We start from the raw sequence: 22,261 nt of genomic DNA on the forward strand, positions 1-22,261 counted from the left end.
AGAACTTGGAACTTTTGAGGAACAGGAAGAGGCCAGCATGTTTGAGTGTGTTTCGAAGGAAGCCAGGGGCTGAGGCCTGTGATGTTTAATTCAGTAGCACATAATCACTCCGATGGAGTTGAGAGCGGGGCTTTAAATAACTCAGCTTAGAGGGGCAGAACTGCTTCACTCTGGGTGGGGGAACGCAAGTCTGTGTGTATGAGTGTGTGCGTGTGTGCATGCGTTTGTGCACTAGTGTGTGCATTTCACATTTCTACATGTCTGTGAGTGAGTAAGCAAGAGAGTGCTCCTCTATTTTTGTGCGTGGCTCCTCCCTGCTTTGAAATATTTTATTTCTGCAGTGCACCACAGTAAAAAGGTGGAGAGCGTATGTTGCTGTGCAAAGCATCTGCATGCATTACAATAAAAGTGCGAAAGGCCAGTATTCAGAACCTGAATATGGAGGAACATTCTGGGTGCCAGGCAGGCAGGCAGTAAGTCAGGCGGTAAGCCGGGCAGTGAGGCATTGAAGCCCCTTTAGCTTCCACAACTCAACTCACAGTTTACAGCCTCCTTATTCTTCCTAAGGCCTTTTCAGAGCACACTACACTCTCCATTAGTTGTGGTGGTCCCAAGTGAGAGGCCACGCAGCCCAGGGGCAAGTTGAGAAAGGGCCATCAGGATCCCATCCGGCTGCCATAATGGCTTTGGCTGGGCCCATGGCACTGATCCTAATATTCAGTGGCCATGCAGGTGACACAATTCACACTGGAATAAAAGGATGGAAAAGAAGTCTCTGAGCTCTCTCAGACACAGGGAGGATTTAACCATGTGCTCTCTCTTTATAGTTTTTTCTTTTGTTTCTGCCTCAAAATAACCTCTCAACCTCTGACTCTTTCTAAGTCTGTTCCACTCTCTCATTTCCATTTCTTCCTCTGAGGGCATAGTGCAATTCATTTGGAGGAGGAAAACACAGCTAATGCCATCTCTCCCTTCTCCCTGTCTTCTGCTCTCGCTCTCTTTCATATCAGCGCAGCGTCTGATTTGTTTGTGTGCGTCGTCTTTCTCCCCGTGCCAGTCGACAAGGCGTGCTATTTATGTGCCTCTGCCCGTGTCTGTGAGCGAATCAGGACTTCAAAGGAGCAGCAGAGGGGAGATGTGCTGGTGCATTTCTAAACAGGGAGTCACAGGGAGGACTGATGTGTGTCCAGCAGCAAGACAGTCCAACCTGACCACTATCTGCTTCTGCAATGGCCCACTGAACAACAATAGATAACACCAGTTGTCAACATCAACAAAAACAACTGTTGAGGTTGTAACAGAAACCAGACCCAGCCAAGGACAAACTAGTAGAGCATAAATGTTCATACATGTAGAAATGTACTCACACTGCACGTGCATCAAGAGACTTACATACAATGACAACAGCAATGGCCACAGGACTGCTGAGCCTGTGTGCTCTGTCAAGCATGGTGAGGGGCTCATTATTATTACTGGGCTGGATACTAGAGCAGCCCCAGAGCTCAGCTTGGCAAGACCTCTCTCTGGAGACACATACTGGCCTCTACACACACACACACACACACACACACACCACACACACACACACACACACACACACACACACACACACACACACACACACACACACAAACACACACACACACACACATACACACTATACAAATGGGTAATCAAATGTCTGCCCCTGGGAAAAAAATGCTCAAATGGTTTTCTAGCAACCAATGGTGTGTATTGGGTCCACATGAAAAATGACAAAATAAAGACAGTGTGTGTGTGCATGTGTGGTTTTGTGTGAGATAGAAAGAAAGAATGAGTCTGAGATTAACAGGACATATTAGAGAGAGATAGAGGAGTTTATCGGGTGAAGTACGGAGTGGTCAGAGATAAGAAGTCGTGAATGGGATATGAAAAGGTAATGAAGAGAGAAAGAGAAAGGGCGGCCATCAGAAGTCTGCCAATCTGATCGACAAACTCAAGCATTTCCCCAGCCTCTCTACAGGGGCAGTGTTGACTGTGAGTTGATCCATGGAGCAGGTCCACAGACAGTTAAGGTCATGGGAATGTGTTTTCAAATCACAGCTCAGAGAGAGATCATCATGGGAATAAATGAGTATCTTACACACTGTTCCAAATATGTAGCAGCGCTGCAGGGGAGGGGATTATGCAAGAACCAAAGCATAAGCTTTAGAAAGGGGCCTAAAATGCAGTGCTGCATATCACCAAGTTCAAATGCAAAACACAGGGGGTTGTGCTATACCAAAGTCACACAGTCAGGTGAGTGTTTGTAAATTGCTGCAGAGCACTGTACAAAGAGGCATAGTTAAATCTCTGGGGCTCTAAAGAGTTTTTTGATCATTGCAGAACACTGTAACAAAAACACATTAAGTACTCCTTAAAAATGATTCAACAAAAAGACAGTTTCATTTTATTTGTTTATCTGTGTGCAAGTGTGTGAAATGCGAGGAGCAAAGCAGCGTGTAATACTGTGCGTCTGTGTTTCCATAAGATACTAGTGTGTATGCATGTTTGGCACATCTGCATGTAAAAGTGTATGTGTGTGTGTGTGTGTGTTTGTGTGTGTGAGTGAGAGGTAGTGAGAAGCATACTATCTCCATCCAGCAGCTGCCACAAAGAGGCTTCCCAAAACAAGCGCAGGGCCATGACAGAGACAGAGCGACCACAGCCTTCTGGTGGTGTAATAGGAAATTAATTGAGACCATCAATATGGTATTAATCATTAAAGCACAGGTGCTGAGGTGGCACTTTGCTGACTGCTCTACTGTTGGCAGCACTCACATATACACACACAGTAAAAGTTTGACCTGCTGTTTTTCAAAAATGTAGGTCGGGACAAAAAAAGAGAGTCGAGACCAGTGAAAATGAGACAAAGGAAGTCTGTATCCTCTGTTGAAAACACATAAACACAGTGGGGCAGTTTTTTTTACAAAGATATCCAAGGGCATTCGGCCTAGGAAGCGCTTGGTGTTCACCTCTTTTTAGCTCCCTCCGATAGTGACTAAATAGCAAGACAGAAATTGAATAGGACTGCATATTCTGAAAGATGTTTGAATCAGAAAATGACAGGTACATTTGTGGAAATATTCATCAACTCCCTTGGAAGCCATGTTTCTTATAACACATAATCCGTCGTGAGGCAAAGCACAGTGAGGACTGGAGTGCCGGTGTTAATCAGCCAGAGGAGAGCCAAATTGCAGCAACTACATTAAGCCGTTAAGCACACCACGTCTCCAAATTGTTTGAGGTGTCTCACTGAGATGAATGCTTGTTCTTATGAATAATACATCACACACATACACACAGACAAAACCAGACACATACTTTAAATATGTGCATGTGAGTTTAAATACACACAGACACACACACACAAAACACATGCACCACTGTCTGCGTCTGTGGCTTAGACGGTGCGACAGCTGTCCAGGATGGGGGTTCGTTGTGTATGTTCGTGTGTGGCAGATTTTCGACAGTGAGATATTTCTAACACTCTCTTCGGACTGAGTGGAGTCCAGCATCTATTAGCCTCCATAGACCCTTTACACAAAACCTCATGCCTGTCAGTGTCAAGGTTGAGCCTATGAAATGTTTATGACTCAGGAGCAGTAGATAAGACGGAGATTGATCGGGATTGAAAGGCAAATAAGATTGCCAAAGCCCAGAGTCAGCTGAAAAGCAGGCAAAGGGGGGAAAACAAAAGATAGTAAGAGAAGAAAATGCATTAACACAGATCTGGCCCTGCACAGAGTAATAACTCTACACACACACACTGTAAACTGGGGAGAGAACATGGACACACCATCATGACGAGCTGATTGATGCCATGTGTGTGTGTGTGTGTGTGTGTGTGTGTGTGTGCGTGTATGTGTGTGTGCATGTGTAAGCGTGTGACTGTATTTGATCTGTTTGCCTGATTGCTGCCATGCTTGAGACAACTCATGACTTCTGACACTATCCTTGTTCTGTTTGGAAGGCTGGACGCACATCTAAATGCATCTAGATGCTCATTCAGGCAATTTGTCAGCCAAGATCTAAATTCTATAAGTTTGACTATATACAGTTGGGGAAAGTACTATATATATATATATATATATATATATATAATATATATATATATATATATATATATATCAAGTTTTTTATGTGAACAAAAGTGACACTTGTTAATTACTAGCCCAAGCACACCGTGAAAATAGGACTTCGTGGGAGAGTAGGAGGCTGTGGCTCTTTTTAACACCCTGGCGATAACATATCAGCTTTGATTTATGATGTCTAACAGTGGAACAAAAGGGGAAATGATGTCATCAAATAGATCATTTTTCAAAGGCTAGAGGAATGATGGCGCATGCATTAATATGTGTATTTGTGTGTATGCGTATGGGACGAATGGGAGGATGAGATCCTTTGATGTATCTCCCGACGGCCCTGGCCAGCTTGCAGGAGAGGAACAGAGCAGAGGCCGCCAGAGAGTTGGGGCCTGAGCCCTGGGGCCTGTTCTTTCCCTCCCCCTCTCAGCCTGCCTTCCCCTCCCTCCTCTGATCAATACCCTGTCCTAATCACTGAGGACAGTACGGTAGTCCTCTCTGTCTCTCATCTCCTCTCTCACTTTTTCTTCTCATGGTTTTACAACCTCAGCCTCGGCCATGCTTTTGCCAACTAGCATAAATCATGTGTACTTGTGTGTTCCTGTGTGTGTGTATACACGTGTTAGTGTTTGTGTTCACATGTGTCCACACCTTGGTGTGTGTAAGCCACACACATTCTGTGTTTCTCTGCATATTTGTAAAAGGGAGTCAGTTTGAGTGTCTGTAAATACGCGAACAGGCTTATACAAGGCTGTTAAAATGTGTGCATGTGTCTGTGTACAACAAGATAAGAGAATATCCTTGAAAAAGCAACACCAACATAAACCCCAGTGAATTATGAGCAGCATGCATAAACTTGAATAATAACACATCCCCTCATTTTGGTGGCTTTATCCCAGTTATCTAATTGCTTGTGTCTTTTTTTCTTTCTTTAATAAACTAATGAATGTGGCTGGGTTGAGGCCCGGAATCATATAGGCAGCAATAAGTAGCACTGCTTTAAACCCCAAACGGCATCAGAACAGCTGAATAATTTGTAGGAGAAATAATTACGGGGCAGAAGAGCAGGCATCCATCCTGGAACACCGACAGTGCCCTCGCTGGAAACTACCTCACCCAGAAGCCAAGGCTCCATTAGGTATTGTCTGGGGCCTACAGGCTAATTTGTTTGCATCAATAATACATTCAAAGGATTTATCTAACTTGCAAATGAGTGTTCATTTACTGGTCCAAGAGGCAGGGAGGAGAGCAGGCAGCAGGAGAGAAGGTGTGAAAGGCTGAAACAGCTGGTTGGGGCTATCTGGGATACAGTTAACCCTTTGCTAGGCAACAGGATGGTGGTCCATATCTTACAGTTAATCAGTAGTATTCAGAAATAGTTGGTTCTGATGTGCTTGGTACAGCCAGAGTTTATGTAGGGCACAGAGAGGCCAAGGTGCTGGTGACCAAACCTTGAAAAGGCATACAAAATGAAACAGAGAGCCCCCTCACAGCCACAACGTATTACCTGCTGCTACTATTCTCTGATCACATGCCAAATGACAAAATGACAAAGAAGAGTGTATGTGTGTGTCTCTGTTAGAAGATGGGGATGTGGCATTAGTGAGACATGGTGGGCTGTCCTTGGGGGACCCTGGGAACCCAACTGCCCTTTGATCTCTATACAATGCTGTCTCCCACAGGTGATGGCAGGATACGCAAAGCCAAAAGAAGTGGAAAGGAAACAGGGGGGGGGGGATAAGGGGGAGGAAAAGATGAGGGTTATCAAAAGTGAGCTAGCGAGAGAGGAAGCGAGACAAGAGGGAGAGAAAGATGGGAGAGAAGGAAGGAAGCTGGCCCTGAACATATGCTGCCTCTCTGTGCCAAGCCCCACTGGCTCAGGCAACCCACGCATACGCTGTACTGCTGCTGCTGCTGCTGTTGCCACTCCAGCCCTCTCCAACACCAACACCATGGCACTACTTAGTCAAACAAAGCTGGAGAGATGAATCTGGAAAGAGACTGGGTCTCCCCAGTCTCAGCACTGCCAGGGTAGGACTGCTTGGCTTGGATAAAACATGCATGCACACGCACACACCCAGACACACACACACACACACACACACACACACACTTCTGATGTGGGCCACCATACAACTCTTTGTGATGAACTGTAATACGAGAGACATTTTTGTCATCTCTTTATGGTCTCTGTCACTTTGATTAGTTATTGGTAGAAGCTGCAAAATATATCAAATACATACTTGTTCAGGCCATGCTTAGAAACCAAGCAGTACATTATTAATATTTTTATTTCCAATAAATTTGAAACATTGAAATCATTATGCAATCTTTCTAGGGGTAATCATCAGTTGCTAACCAAACCTGATAAAGCAAACATGTTAGAAGCTGACAGCCTCACACATGAAGATGTATAGTATTGTTATCAACTCATCTACAGGACACACATTTAGTTGTTAAGTCAGCTCTAGTATTAGTCATTACAAATCATACATTTTACACGTTGAGGGGCTTGGGTAGGAAAAGTGAAAAGGGACTGAAGAGTGTGTTTCTTTATCTATAACACTTACCACAAAGTTTAAATGGTTTGGAGAATTGTGTGTGTGTGTGTGTGTGTGTGTGTGTGTGTGTGTGTGTGTGTGTGTGTGTGTGCGTGTGGTGTTACTGGTGTTTGATATACTGCACACCTAGTTATTGTCATTGACAGTCTACAGGTCCAATTCAGTTTTTATTGCTTAAACATTATATAGGCGCCAGACTTAAAATTCACAGAAAGGTCACACACTACTATATTTTTCATATCATTCTTGATATCACTTTAACTTATTTCATTTATGTATGAAATACTTTGTGTAACGAGGCCTTACATTCACTGCTGCAGTACAGCTGGGGTTCCACAAGAATGTTTCAAATTATGACTGAGCAAGTATTTGATTTTACCATGTTGTTAAAGAAAGGAGTCGGGAGGGGGGTGGGGGTGGGAGGAGGGCACGGAGTGGAGGTAGAGTTGGAGCTGAATGTCTTTGGAACAGGGCTGTACATGGCTTCCCACTGGGACTCAAACCAAAGGAAAAAAAATGCAGGCAGACATCAACGACACACATATCCAAGTTGCTTGCTAACACACACACACACACACACACACACCACACACACACACACACACACACACACACACACACACACACACACACACATAATAGGCCCATACAAGAATGCAGACACACAAACACCCTCAGTTGCCCAGATTTATAATAACAGATGCTTGTATAACACAAAAATCAAATTCAGGTTTCATCTTAAAATCTGAGCCTCGCAAACTCAATTCCCCTCTGCTGTCTAGCCGCCTCACGGTCCACGCCTTTTCCATGTGAACGAAGGGGGTCAGTATCGTCACATAAACATCATCCTCTGCTTTCTCCCCCCTCTTTCAGTGAATGGATGCTGAGCACTGGTGCATATCTACGCAGGGATGGCAAGGGCACCAAGGAGAGAAAATCAATACTATATCTCACCACAAAGCACAATCCCAACCAAAAGCAGCTGGAGTTTGCAGGTTGCTCCATAAACTGGACGGCTTCATCTGGCTGGCCGCTGTGTCGGTGGATTGCTACAGTAATGCACAACAGCACAATGGCCTAGGCCAGAGCCTGCCAGAGCCTGCCACACACACACACACACACACACACACACACACACCACACATCACACACACACACACACACACACACACCACACACACACACACACACACACACACACACACACACACACAGCATGCTCCTGGGGCTGGGGAATAGCAACAGCAATAGAAAAACTCTCACGAGGCAGAAAAAGGGTTGACAAACACACTCCCTCCTCTGTCACAAGCACGAAAAACACCCCTGTACCATTTAGCCCACCTTTACTGTGGACTACACACAGGCACAGACACAAACCAAACACAGACACAAGCACAGACACACACACACACACCTTAAAATACCTCTTCTAAAAATAGCAGGCGGGAAGCGGGAAACGAGACTGAGGCTATTATTATTGCACACACGTCCTGCCTGGTCCCACCAAGGAAAGGGAAGAGACTAATGATTTTCCTGGTGCAAGCAATTAAAAAACTATTTGTCACCTGCCAGGCTGCGTATGACGTTAGGGGCCTTGGCAGTGTAACTCCACATATACACATACACTGTACACACACAAAGTGGGTTGCACCATAGACAGAACTCCAGAGGCAGAAATGGTGCATAAGAAATAGGAGAAGCCGGAGGGTCACAGAAAAATTGAAACAGTGAAGAAACGGTACTTTGGATAGAGGAACAGAGTTGGGTTAACCGCTGATTTATCCGGACAGGTTAATACCAGGCCAGACCGTGCCTCAGACAGCACACTGCCATCAGGAAGTCATGTAATATTTAGACTGCAGCCAATGAAAGTCGTTCTCCTGCTGCTGTGCTCCTGGCTAAAATAGAAATGTATATTTCCCCATCTTACCCTACCCTCCCTCACCCCCTAAGAGCACAAAATTAGAGAAACTCCAACTCTCTGCCATAACCCTGACTCCCCCCCTCCACCTCTCTTGGGCTGACTTCCCTGGAGAACAGTCTGAAACATGCAGGTTTATACACACGTTAATTTCAACTGAAGTGCTGGAATCTCTGCTGGATACGTCTAAGTGGTTTAAGGAATTTTAACACACCCAAGAAAAACAAGAAAACTCACATTTCATTTTAATATAATTAAATAACTCTCTATTCCTGCTTTGCTTCCGCTTCTGCATTATGAGGTAAATATTGTAAACACTACAGGGAGATGAGGAAGAGCCTGTTAAATCTAAATTATCTGAGGGAATAACTTGACAGGGGAAGTCAATTTTTTTATTTTTCGTTGAGCTTTACACTGTCGGGGTACAAGAGGAGGGGAATCTATGCTTTGCAGACCGCATGATGGTTAGGATGGGCCACACAGGGGGCACTCAGGCTGACGAACACCTCCCACTATTTGTAAGGAAACATCCTCTGACGCTGCCACAGGAGGCGAATATTGGGCTATGAGAGACAACCAATATATAAACTGGGACGGGCAGTAAATAATATTAAGACAAGCGTTATGCCTCCCTTGCACTACCCAGCCCTATCCAGATCCAGCTCCAAGCATACACTCGGCTACAGTAATTTACGAGTTAGCTCGTTAATGTCGAGTGATTTGCATTGCTCGTTTGCTCCTGCTCATCTCTACCAAATGATATCATCTTCTAACTCTAATCCCCCATTCTCAAAGCACCTCCACCCCTCCCACCTTTTGTTTCCTTCCCTGCTGCCATTCCTCCTCTGCTACCCTTCTACATTATGCTTTCTCTTTCTCCTCCTCTCAATCTCTGTGTCTCCTCAGGTCTGCGTGGGTGAGGTTTTGAGGTGGGGGAGCAGACAGAGATAGGAGCAGAGATATCCCACTGAAGGGTGTGTGCGCATGTGTGTTCAATATGTCATCTATCCAGATCAAAAAAGACTAAAAGAAGTCTGGTTTGACTCTGAAGGCTTTATGTGCCCTTGTAGTTACTTTTCCACTGCCCCCTACTGAGAGAGAATGAGAGCAAGCTACAAAAAAAAAGATTTTCTCTCAAAACTTGCAGAGGGGAGAAAGCTCAGCAATCCTGGGGAGACTCAGTGGCAGAGAGAAATAAAGACAGATAGAGCGAACGGATGGGGGTGGGGGTTAGGCCAGAACAAAAGGCAGAGAAAAAAAAAAAGAAGGGGACATAGGGTGAAGACATAGATGAAAACAATCTTCATAACAGAGATTTTTATTGACAATTAGGAAAACAAATGGCATTGTTTTCATCCATAATAAAATTCCCTTTGAGGCTCCCAGACCTTTACTATTCACTTCATCTAATAAATTGATTCAACCACTTTGGCCCAATACCTTATTTTTTTAATCGTATATCTTTTTTCACAAACAGTCTTTAGTCTCTTCATCCCTTAACCCACAGAGAAATCAGCCTGTTTCAGACCAGATGCTGCCAACACCCTCAATGAAAACCCACAACAAAAATTGGCAATTATAGAAATTGCAATCAGAGCTGTTGGTCTGTATGTTGATGAGGGGTAGCTGGTGGGAATTGAGATCGATATCTGACTGAATGCAGAGTGAACGACTATATTACTCCGGCTTTCATACAGACTCCCCTTTGCTCTTCTCCTCAGCCTTTAGCACACACATTAACTGTCGTCCCTCTTACCTCTACCCCTTCCTTCCCTGTCTCACCTTTCCCTCTATGACACATCCAAGTGATTGTGTCGGGATGTCAGCTCTCATCCACAGCTAATTGGGGCTCAGAGGAGTAATCAGGGCAGGACAAATCGGACAGTTCTGGTCATTAGCTGTGACCAGTGTTCTCCGGGAAGCTGTGAGATGCGTGCACATTTGTGTCATCACGCCCAAGCCTGCATAGTGACACGGGCAGGTCTGTGGCTTGACATGAGTGGAGACAAAGAGATTGGAACAGCACAGAACAGACTCAGTGTGGAGCCATTGATATCCTCTGTGTTCAAACACACACAGGCAAGGCATAAACACAAATAAGCCTTGCTGGTGACAGATGCACATGGACTCTATTACTGTTTATGGGAGAGGCAGCAAAATATTTTTGGAGAGAAACCTATCGAGTACACCACACAGGGTAACATCAATTCAGGATCGAGGTCTGTCGCAATACTCTTCGACAAGCTTACAGTGCAAGAGCTATTTTAATCTCAATGCTTGCATTATTGGCAAAGGACTTGGAAATTTGATTCCTGCTCTGGGTAGTAAGTCAGTTCGTATTGCTCTTTTGAGCTAGCCAGAGGAATAGTAGAATAACATGTAAAATAATGGTGTCAATAACAATCTAGGAAGTCACAAAATGTAAACATGTCGATGGCTGCTCCTTCTGAAAGTGGGGCAGGATGAATGTCAATTCGCTTTACTGGCAGAGCCTTAACCTTTCAGGATAACTGAATTATTTAAGCACCATATACCTGTTGTGGGCCTCTGTTGGTTAGGGGGCTGCATGAGTCTATGGCCATGCGCGCCTCTTTGGCCGCAGAGTGAAAATGGCAAGACAAATGCAGCGGGGGATTTGTGATAATTGGCCATGCGTGCGGGCTAGGCGACGGGCCTAGAGAAAAGGTCGCGGGCGCTGAGAAACAGATCAGTCGGCCAGGAGGAGAGGAGTGTATGTGTGCCTCTGGGGTTTAGCTCAACTTCTCTCCCTCACTTTCTTCATACGGGCAGAGAGTTCTCCAGCAGGGGCCATTAATTAAGCACCAGAGTAACCTTCAATTTGTTTAGAGGTCCGAAGCCTCAGTGACACTGTTTTGAGCAGGGACTAACTTAGAACTGATTCTATTCCCTCTCTGAGTGGAAACACAGGGTAGCAGAGGTGCTTGGAGGAATAGAAGAAAAGTGAAAGCAGAGAAAGAGACTCATTTGATTGTTTTTAAGTAGCGAGGATGGAGACGGTTGATGTCAGATGCACGGTTTCTGTGTGACTGCACACAAGAAGGAGGAGAAGCAAAGGAGATGAGGGGAGCCACGGGGACATGGCTCACACCCCAACATGCTCGGGAAGCAGCTGTTCTCCTCATGGCAGATAGAGTGGGGGCCTGCCAGCAGCAGCATGCTGCTGAGAGCATCATGGTCTCCGACCATAGCGCAGAAACAGAACGTGAAAGCCTGACACACACACAGACACATACACACACATATTTATACAGAAAAGACTGTGCACAGTACACGTTAACAGGTATACAGACAAACACTCACACTGCATGCACTGCCACCATTCTCCTTCCTGTCCAGGGTTAAGGTTTTAAGCTGAACAGTAATGTCAGGTGATGGAGTCAAATTCATATGCTATATATCTGATCTCATACTCTGGGGAGGTGAATTTCCACTTGATACAAACAACAGCCTGCATAGCTAAAGGCAATTATATTTCTACTGCCTCCATTTGCCCTGAGGTTGTAGACAGCCAGTCAAAACCTCGCCAGGTTCTCCTGCCTTTCTACCCTCTCAGTGAAATCAACAGAACGGTGCCCAGGCTCATCCATGATTTATCTCAGTGAAATATTCATTATGTAGCCTTGCATTGGCTGGACGTATCTGATGGTGAATCTGGACCTGACAGCTCTGCTCCGTCATCACACATCACCTGAGCCGCTGTGAATCCGGTAGCTGTCTCCCAGTGCTCAACACAGAGGCAACTAAACTGATCCGAATGAATAGAGGACTCTGGTAGATATAAAGAATCCATCTGTCTGTCTTTAGCCTGCGGGCATGTGGCTCTGAGTCTGTAGCTACTATATCCTGCTTGCACACCTACCTATGACGGATCACTGCAGCAAAAGAGCAACTCAACTTTTCCCATTCAATTAGTTAGAGCGTGAGAACGGCCTCTGGCCTGACTGGTGATGTGGTGGTGTGAGGCATGATGAGCACATGTGTCAGGCCCTGCACATGATCTGCTGACAGCATTGGCCAGGTGTATTGCTCTTTGGAGGTTGGTGAGCTTATTATGAGAGGTGAATAGCATAGGTCTTCAAAAGGGTTGTGTTTTCTTTGGTGTTTGTTTTGATGATAAATTAGCAAAAGAGAAAAAGAAAAGACACGTGGTGAACAGTTAGAAAGGTTAGAAGTATGTTTCAGCACCACGGACAGCACCACAGCATCTACACTGCTCAAGGTTCTCTAAATCATAGTTATCACTCTGCCTGTCCAATTAAGTAACCTTTGAATTATTCCATGAATTAAAATAGCTGAAATACTGTCTAATAGTGCTGGAATGATCACAGGGACAAGAGTGACAAGTCATTTTCCAACATAACACTAATTCAAGTGGTTACAAAGTCATTATACTCTGAAGGACTAATGTAATAAGAAAATGTAACTACAGTGAATGCTGATATTAATAATGTATTCATGTGAGGCAGACACTAGAGCACAGTGGCCTAAGCTGGGGAAGGTGAGGGAGAAAGTGATAGCTGTGAAGAAACAAGGTCGTCAGCATTCCCTCCTGCCTTACTAGTCATTTCATTATTTCATCCCTCTCCCTCTTTAAAGCAGGAAAAGGAGGAAAGGCAATTGACCCCTTTCTGTGTTCATGGCAGGCAGAAGGACAAATGAAGTTTCCCCTCGGACCCCCTCCGTATTAATTTCATAATTATCCGCACCTCTGTGCCCCCGTCGACCATCACAAACTCCACTGTCTGATTTGATGGAGAGGCACAGGCAGGGAATTACATTCGATTAGCACTAAACAAGAGAAGGGGACACGGAGCAATGGAATCAATCAGTGCTACCAGGATAGGAGAGATCCTCAGTGTCAATGAGTGTGTGTCTGTCTGTGAGTGTGTGTGTGTCATGACAGCTTGAGGATGGAAAGGCCGCGTCGAACTTAACTCTAGATGTATTTCTTTAAGTATCTGTTCATGCATACTCCAACTGTAACTGACAACATGTAAAGACTACATATACTGTTATGGTACTGTTATGATGTTTATGATCACTTTGGGACTTTTTTACCAAATCCAATGAAAATAACTTGTTCTTGCTTCTGAGCAGCTATTTTGTCACAACAGCAATTTGGATTCATTGTTTGCAACCCCAGATAACTGCAGCGGTACTTTTCTTCAGTCTCAGCCATTTGCGGTTATGGGCCAGACATTTTAAAGTGGTCTAATGCCATAGAGAGGTGGAGGTAGTGTGGTGGGGATGAGCAGATTGAGAGTGAGAGGTGAAAAGAACAAAAGAAAACAAATGGAGTGTAAGAGGACCCCCCCTTGCAGGTCTTCATTCCTGTCCCCTGTCTCATTACACAGGCTTTGACTCAATAAAGAGTGGATAAAGAGTGGATAAAGAGGCACACACCCACAGGCTAAACCCCCCTCCCTAAAAAACCTTTTACCAACCTCCCTCTATCTGTCTTTCTTGCCTTCTTGCACACACGCAATGAAAAATACACACATATACACACTGTCCCCTTTTTATTCTGCTGTAGTTTTTTTTGTGGCTTAAAATCTGTAAATCTATCTCTCTGTCTCTCCAGCTCTCCCTTCAGTGTTTTTTATAGCCTAACTTTTAAAAAGTTGTGTCCATCTCACTTGCTTTCTCTCAGTCATAGTCTGCCTCTACCCTCTCTGTCCTCTGTGTTCCCTTCCTGTCGGTGCTGTGTAATAGGAGTTATTTTCATCCCTGTCTCTCCGTGACTGTGGCCACTGGATGGCTGAATATTTACATTTTTCACTCACTGGTGACCTTTCCCTGTTGGCGCTCTTGGAGCTCCAGTCTCCTTGCTGTTCTGCTGTTGACAGACTACTGCCTGCAAATCTCATATGGACACAGCAAACGGTACACAGGGGGTCAGAGGAAGAGGGTTCAGAGACTGGAGAAAGGTGGAAAGAGAAAGAGAGAGACAGACAGAGACTGTTGTAACCAGGGCTGGCTGTCAGTTATCTGACTGAAAGTGGTTTGAAGAGACAGGTGCTGAAGGTCTATCTGCATATGCAGAGATATGGACTGAAGTGGTCTAATCTTTTACCTCTGCTGTCATTGTGATTGTGGTTTCCTGTCAGCACAGATGGCCTGTAATAAACTGCCGTAAAAGAGATTTAAATCTGTGATTCCAGGAATGCTCGGAGTAAAAGAAAATACTTGTTGTAAATAGATGTATTTTGTTGCGCAGCAGAAGGTCTTTTTTTCGTTGAATGAGTGGATGTGTTAGATGCACACCAGGGGCCGGTGAGTCATGCCAGGAGAGCTCCTGTGCAGTGTGAGAGAAGGAGAGGTGGGGGCCAAGGATTCACTAACCCAGTTGTTCTTAGCTAAACTTCTGCGGTAACAGGACAGAAAAGTTGAGTCAGTGAACTACTCCAAGTTTGATGACTGTTTAAGTGTGTATGTTGAAACTGGCAGAAAACAAGACTTGAAACATGAACCTATTCTTTAAGGGAGCTCCTAATACCACAACAAAATGACTCCTAAAAAATCAACAGAAGATTTCCCTGACAGTTTGCAAATGGAAGCAGATTAAAGATACTAAGCAGCAACAATACAATAGCTTCCTCTGATCATTCCCCAAAGTCTAAACATATACCACTTTGTCTTGTGTTATTTTCAGAATCAGAATAATTTATTCCATTTATCCTTTTTTCACTGTTTTTCTTGCTTTCATTACATACTTTTTAATGATACACTCTACCTCTAATCATTTGGAAAATATATTTAAGTGAAAACAACCTGAGTGGCTTTGCTGATTGAACTCAGAAGAGAAAGTAAGAGACAGGCTTTTTGTCTGCTAGGGCTGTTATTACTGCCTGTGACACACACAGCGCCAACACACAGAGTGAGCGAGAAATAAACTGTTGTTGTTTGGAAGCTTTTGTTTGCTGTGAGAACACTAATTATTTTGATTACTATTTAAGCATCGTTGAGGCCAGTTTTTCCCTTTTGTCTTTTTTCCCAGCCGGTCTGCTATCCTCCTCTTTTACTAACAGACATTGTTAAGCGGGGGTTGGTTAGACTACAAATGAATGTGTCTTCTGGGTCTATACAGGACAGCAGGGATGTTGTGACTCGACAATTCCTGTCTTTAGAAAATAGAACTTCATGCAGAGAAATTGAACTGGCGTCATAGTAGCCAAAGTGTGTCTATCCCAAAGATGCTTTTTTTGCTCAATATGTTTTATACTACAATATATGTAAGGTGTAAAACTATAAACTAGATGGACAGATAGACACATAGGTAGACACAAAAAGCAGCAGCTCTGCACACCCCCATTCTCTGCGTGTGCGCTTTATGCTCCCTTAAAATTGTGTGTGTGAATGGTTGTACGTATCAGGCACCTTCCAACAATAATGGCTGCCATGCTAAATGAAAATGATGAGATGTATTGGTGAGGTGATCAAAGGACTACTATTTACAACCACTCTCAGCCTGTGGACTTGACGAGCCACTGTAAGCACACTATACTGTAAGGGAACGTCTTCCATCATGCTTTTACTGCCCATCACTGCAGCTGTTAGACAGGGGAGATGGCAAAGCTTTTAGCAGGCTGAGATACCGCCCTTGTGCTGGACGGTGTGTATGGGCAATGCCATCAGAAAAGTGAATGACTGGGAAAGATAAGGGAAATGGAGGCTAGGGAGAGAAAAGAGAAGAGAGTAAGGGAGGTGGCGGGGCGAGAGGTTGATGTCTGCCTGCCGGCTGTCAAAGGAAAACGCTTCGGTTAAATGGAAACTGATATCATGCAACTCGTTCATGTTCGTGTGGATAGGCTGGGAGAGTTTGAGAGTGAAACTAAAGTGGGGTGAACTGTAGAAGAGGAGAAGAGGAGTTCTTACCTGGAGCAGCCAGTAGCACCTACGGTGGAAGGTGGGGATAATGGAGGAGTGGACGTAGCAGCCATACAGACACTGGAAGGAAGCGAGACAGCAGAGGAAGAGAGAAAGAGGGACAGAAAGAGAGGACATTACACTACAGTAAAGTACAGACAATAGGCTGCCCATGACAGCTGGGACCTTTAAACCCTTGACCTCTTCCATCCCTACACTCCTTCCTAACTCCCACATGGACCTGCTGGCAGATGGTCAAGCCATTGTTCTCGGAAACAAAGACTGTGACCTGGAAGGAGAGAGTGAACGGGGCACTCAGCACTGTCCCAGCATCTCCATGTGACATTCCTTTCCTTTCCTCTCTTCCACTTTTCCACTGTCCTGCTTGGAGAGAGCCCCTGACAGAAAGAATTAAGTGCTCCTTACCCAACCCCCCCCTCCCCCCCCCCCTCCCCCCACCTTTCTTCATCCCTCGGGGCACCCGGCACATAACTAAAGCACGGTGTTATTAATATCCTTATCGTAAACAGTAATACTGTGCCTGGGGGCTCGTTACCATAGAAAGAGCTAGGCAGGGCAGATAACACCTCTCGGTATCTGGCAGAGGGGCCAGGAGACATTTTTCAATGGCAGGCAGCGGAGGCAAATGCAACCAAGCACCGCGCATTGAGGAACAGGAGCAAGGCAGCACTTATCCTCCTCCTCGATCCTTTCCAGGGAGACTCACGGCACCGGCTCCCAGGTGACCCAGAGCGATGGCTAGCATGCTTTTGCTTGTTTACAGCATCAACAGCTCGAGTCTACAGCACTCTCTTCCCCCCAAAACCTCAGCAGCTAGGCAATAGGCTGCGATTTTGTGCGATACAATATTTGAGAAAGGTATAGGATAGGGTTATTGCACTTAAGACAGGGAGCTTGGCTATTACAGGAATAAATCAAACACGCAGGTTGGGAGGGTTGAGCTTTACTACCAATCTACTTTGTTTAGATGACACAGCTTCGTTATTCAGAAACTGTGTGTTCAATAAGTTAAGGCTCGTTTCCTCAGGCACTGTGAATGGGTAGGAAGTAGGGAAAGGGGAAGAGAAGAGTGAGAGAGAGGGAGGTTGGCGGGACATGGGACCGTTGGGCTACATGGCTTTGAGGACCATGTGATAAATAGGTGCCTTGAGATGTCTTATGTGCTCGTCTTGTTAAACTAAAACCTAGTTAAAAAGAGCAGGGCCTGCAGAGGAAGTCTGTATAAACACTCATTTGCCGACATCAAACCATCTGATTAATTATACCACAGTAACACTGCACAGCTACACAGACTGGGCACATGGTGAGAGACACAGTAGATCGTTAAAAAAGAAGAAGCACATCACACAGTGTGTGGCTGTGTGTCAAACACATTCACAAATACAAAGATCCTTTGACCAATTCACAAACAACAAAAGTCACAGCCTCGACTCTTTCTCCAGGTGTTCCATTGTTCCAAACACATCTATTGTGAACTGATTTCAATACTACTGAACTCTGGGTGTGTGAGTTTGAGATAGTAAAAAGCATGCAGACTTCCCCCTGTTCTTATTTTTTTTTTGCTGTACTCTCATCCATTACAGCTGTCTGAAATAGGATGTATGCCTCCTCCCACTCCCATAGCTCTGCCATCCATTATTCCACGCTGGCAACGGACAGACGCTTCCCTTCCACTCCCACAGTGCATTGAACATCACATTACTACAGTCAGCTACAACCGCTAGCAACTGACACATTTCTACTGTGCAGTTTTGTAAGTATTTGTGTCATAAACTGTACTTTTTCCTTTTCTCGGGGATTACGCAGTTATGATGCAATACGGCACATTGGCTTAAAAGGCATTAAACTGGTTATGCATTTCACTACAGTCATGTGTTGCAATATTTTTGTAAAATGTGCTTACAAACAGAAATGCTGCAATTCTGTCTATTCAACATTTGACTTTAAATTCAAACACCGACTTTGATACAACCATAACTCTGCATCCATTTTCCCTGCTCAAAGAAAACAGCAATTTTGTTTTTATGCTGCTTATGTGCTAAATAAACTTGCTGACTTGTTAATTCTAATTACGCAAGTTTATTGATATATCATGGTTAATACTGCGCTAGCCTCAAGCGCTTGGCCCACTGAGAGCGGGATGTGGTGGCTGTGTGCAGTTGGATGAGGCTATGGCATGCTTCTCAGGATTGACAGGTGGGCCAGTGCAACAGGCCTCTGTGACTAGGGTGACTGGGGAGTGAATAAATTAGCCCCCAGGCTGCTTTCCTCTCCCTCTGTTTACTCCATTTCTCAACCACACAAAGCAGCGTGCCAGACAAACAAGCAGCTTAAAGCATAACACAACTGTTGCACCTGTCAGTACCGATATACAGTAGGCATCAAACACACTTGCACACACACGTAAGCTTGTGTACCCTCACAAATTACACTCCCACCTACACATAAACACACACACACACACCCACATGCATACACACAAAAATGCACACACACCCAACGACACACCCTTCACGCATAAATATTCAAAGAAGCACAGACACATACTGTTACACACGAACACACCCATGTGCACACATACACAGACAATCACAATAGACAAAGATAGAAAGGCTGGCCAAGATACTTTTGAGAGCAAAAGCACGCCCACATACACAAAGCTCATCAAACTCGAGCGCTTATCAGTAATTCAAGTCGCATATCTGTTACTGGTGTTTCCGCTGCTCTCTGCATGCTGAGCGTCTGGGTGACAAAGTGACGCGGCAGAACCATTATTTGCTATCTTTGGGCTGTGACAGATGACAGCACATCACAGGGCAAGCAATTAAACCATAATTATACACACATACACACATATCCTCTCATTAAAAGTGCATTTGCCGAGTGTGTAATTTTGAAGAGCTTTTGCACGCTGACACAGAAACAGTGAAACAAAAACATAGGTGTGCCTAGTAAGCCCGCATGATTAATGAAAATCGCAATCTCAAGTCCCCCTGTTAACGATTTAATATTGAAATAACTTTGATTTAAAAAAAAAAGTATGACTTTGATTCTCATGTAATTTTACAAGCCGACTGCATCACAATCGCCACTACTTTCTTCTGTGAGTTTTAAACATAGACTGTATAAAATGGGTTTCAAAGTGCTCCCAAGCGTTGCAGTGCTCTCCCTTCTTCATTGAGGCCTCTGTGTTTACAGGCTTGTGGTGATGTGCAATGTGCTATAGGTGCCAAAAAAAACTATGTTTGGTACTGCCAATACGTTTTGTTTTGTCAGGGTTCATGTGTGCAATAAACATTACACTTTGCGAGAAAACAAATCTTGGCAGAGAATCGTAATATCAATTCTAAGCTAAAAAATTGTGCAGGCCTAGTGCCTACTATGCACACACATTCACAAATGAGACCCATTCAAACAATAATACTCAATAGTTTATAGGAGTATTCACAAGCAGCATGTCCATAATGTATTCATGTGCTGTCACTGCAGACAGCAGGAAAAAAAGAGTTACAGTGACGTGTGTCCTCCAAAGTCAGACACTGATGCAGCAAATTCATTTGGTGTTGTCACTCAAGCAAGCGGCCAAGGCGATGAAACTCAATGAGAGGATATTATTGAGCCCCACCCTTCCCGGGGTGTTTAGGCGGTCCTGAGCGGAGCAGGATCACAGTGCAGACAGGGCACGCGGGCCAGACAGCCCAGTGATAAACAGTTCAGTCTAAATAAAGCCTTCAGATATAGAGGCAGGGCCACCACTGGTTACATGTCCTGCCTCTGGAGGCCACCGCTGCCCCTGGCCTGCCTGTTGCCCTGGCGACACCTCACTTACATTCATCCATCATGGCTGACAGGTGTCAGGCACAGCTAGAGATGGGTTAGCAAAATGCAAAGTCTGCGGTGGCAAAACTGGCAAGCAGACACGCCGTTATAGTGAGCCTGAGATAGAGGGGCAACTCTCTCATTAAACCATAATGATGTGTGAAGACAGTCCTAATCAGAGCATGGCACCTTATTTATGTTGCCAATTTGCTGTTTTCCTGCCATGATGCAAACGTCTTACTGTCGGAGGCAGCCACACATTTGTTTGTCTGTTAGGTCAACACACACACACACGCAGGAATATGGTGCATGCATGGATAACATGCATTTGGTCAAAATTACTGCTGTCAAACAATTAAAATATTTAATCGCAATTAATCACATTAATGTCATGGTTAGCAAACTATTAATTGCACATTTTTATCAATTCTAAATGTCCCTTAAATTCTTTTTGTCCCATTATTTTTTCTTATTTTAATGCTCTTATCAACATGGAAAAGTGGATCGACTCGCTTTGTGCAACTGTTTTTTATTGAAAACAACATTGGCATATTGCCTACTGTAGTGTTCAATTTCACACTAAAAATCTCACTTAGGGCAAAGAATCTCTCACACAATGTAACACTGTCCATCAATAAAAAGGTGAAAAAAATACTTTGACGAGGGGGGGGGGGGGGTAAGGGGAGAACATCAGCTGGACGTGCTGCGATGATAGCTCAGTTCACAACGAAAAAAACACACAGATCACTTTTGTCTTGTCAATGGAACCATTTGGCAACTTTTAAAAAGTGAACTTTCCATTCAGAATCCTATTGGCATCCATTTCGGCGTCTCGCGCTCGCCATCCACTCAAGGCGTAGCGTTACTACACTTCGGCCGGCTTGCAAGCTCAAACAAGTGTGTGGGGCATGCCTGTTGTTGTGTTTCAGGTCTAGCTAGATCGGGTGTGGTGTTGTAGTTTTTCTAACATTACTAGTTGTTGTGAAAAAAACTACAAAGTTTGCTAGGCCTAAAAGAACATTAATCTCACGAAAAAAAAATGGACGCTATTAAAAGGGGTTTGCATTTATTTATTATTATTTATTTAATTAGGACAATGCACATTAATGAACATTTCTGTAAATCCGCCAGTGTTAGCCAATTATCAGCATTCACATCGTTAATAACACGTTTAACTGACAGCACTATTTATTTATTTATTTATTTATTTAAAAGATATTCCCCATGTCCAGCTACCAGTTTCCATCTATCATCCAGCCAACTCTGTTAAGGATAGTTTTACTGTACCACTGACTTATGTATGACTCATGTGTCCTCCTGTGTTTCTTTAGCCAACACTTGTTCTCATATATTATCACTCTGGATATGAATAATCTAAAGTCGGATCTCAAATAAATGATTCAACTCTCGCTTGAGTGACTTGCTCTGCACTATTATCTACAGTAGTTGTTGTCGTGGAGATCTACCAGGTAAAGTCACTTCTGGCTCACTGCTTCATTAGAGGGAATGTATCCTTTTCTGTGGGTCTTCTTCTGTATGTGTGCACGTTTGCGTCTGTCTGCCTGGGGAAGGTGATTCAGCCCAGGGCACAGCGGCAGAAATAGAGCTCACGCAGAAGCCAATCAGGCAGTACTATCAAACTCCATCGGTGGAGGGAGCGCAAAATCCGTACTCAATAGAGATTCATGGACCATGCAAGATTCAAGCTACTCTGGCCATTGACAGCATCCATGATGACTATTGATCAACCAACGATTTCTGGCTCTATACAGACGTGATTAGATGACTTGCTGCTAAAAAGTGCCACTTCCAGTTTGGAGGATGAGCTCATTTTCGACTGATATTGTAATGCTCTGCATTTCACCTGCTGTCTTTACAGTCAGCCACTATGCTCTGCTTTCTTCCAATCGTTCAGAGAGAATCAAATTATCTGTAGTGTCTGGCAGTGT

The 22,261-nt window shown here is 44.3% G+C and overlaps 1 protein-coding gene across 2 annotated transcripts in view; it reads right to left on the reverse strand.

Annotated features, from left to right (window-relative positions):
• The window catches only part of camta1a (calmodulin binding transcription activator 1a), a 288,847-nt gene that overhangs the window by 46,205 nt on the left and 220,381 nt on the right, over nucleotides 1-22,261 (reverse strand). For both annotated transcript variants that reach the window (XM_032520276.1, XM_032520277.1), the window contains exon 6: nucleotides 16,482-16,553. In XM_032520276.1, coding sequence (XP_032376167.1) covers nucleotides 16,482-16,553 — 72 coding nt within the window. The remainder of the gene's footprint in view (nucleotides 1-16,481; nucleotides 16,554-22,261) is intronic.

This window comes from Etheostoma spectabile, chromosome 7, assembly GCF_008692095.1.
Source record: "Etheostoma spectabile isolate EspeVRDwgs_2016 chromosome 7, UIUC_Espe_1.0, whole genome shotgun sequence".
Lineage (NCBI taxonomy): Eukaryota > Metazoa > Chordata > Actinopteri > Perciformes > Percidae > Etheostoma > Etheostoma spectabile.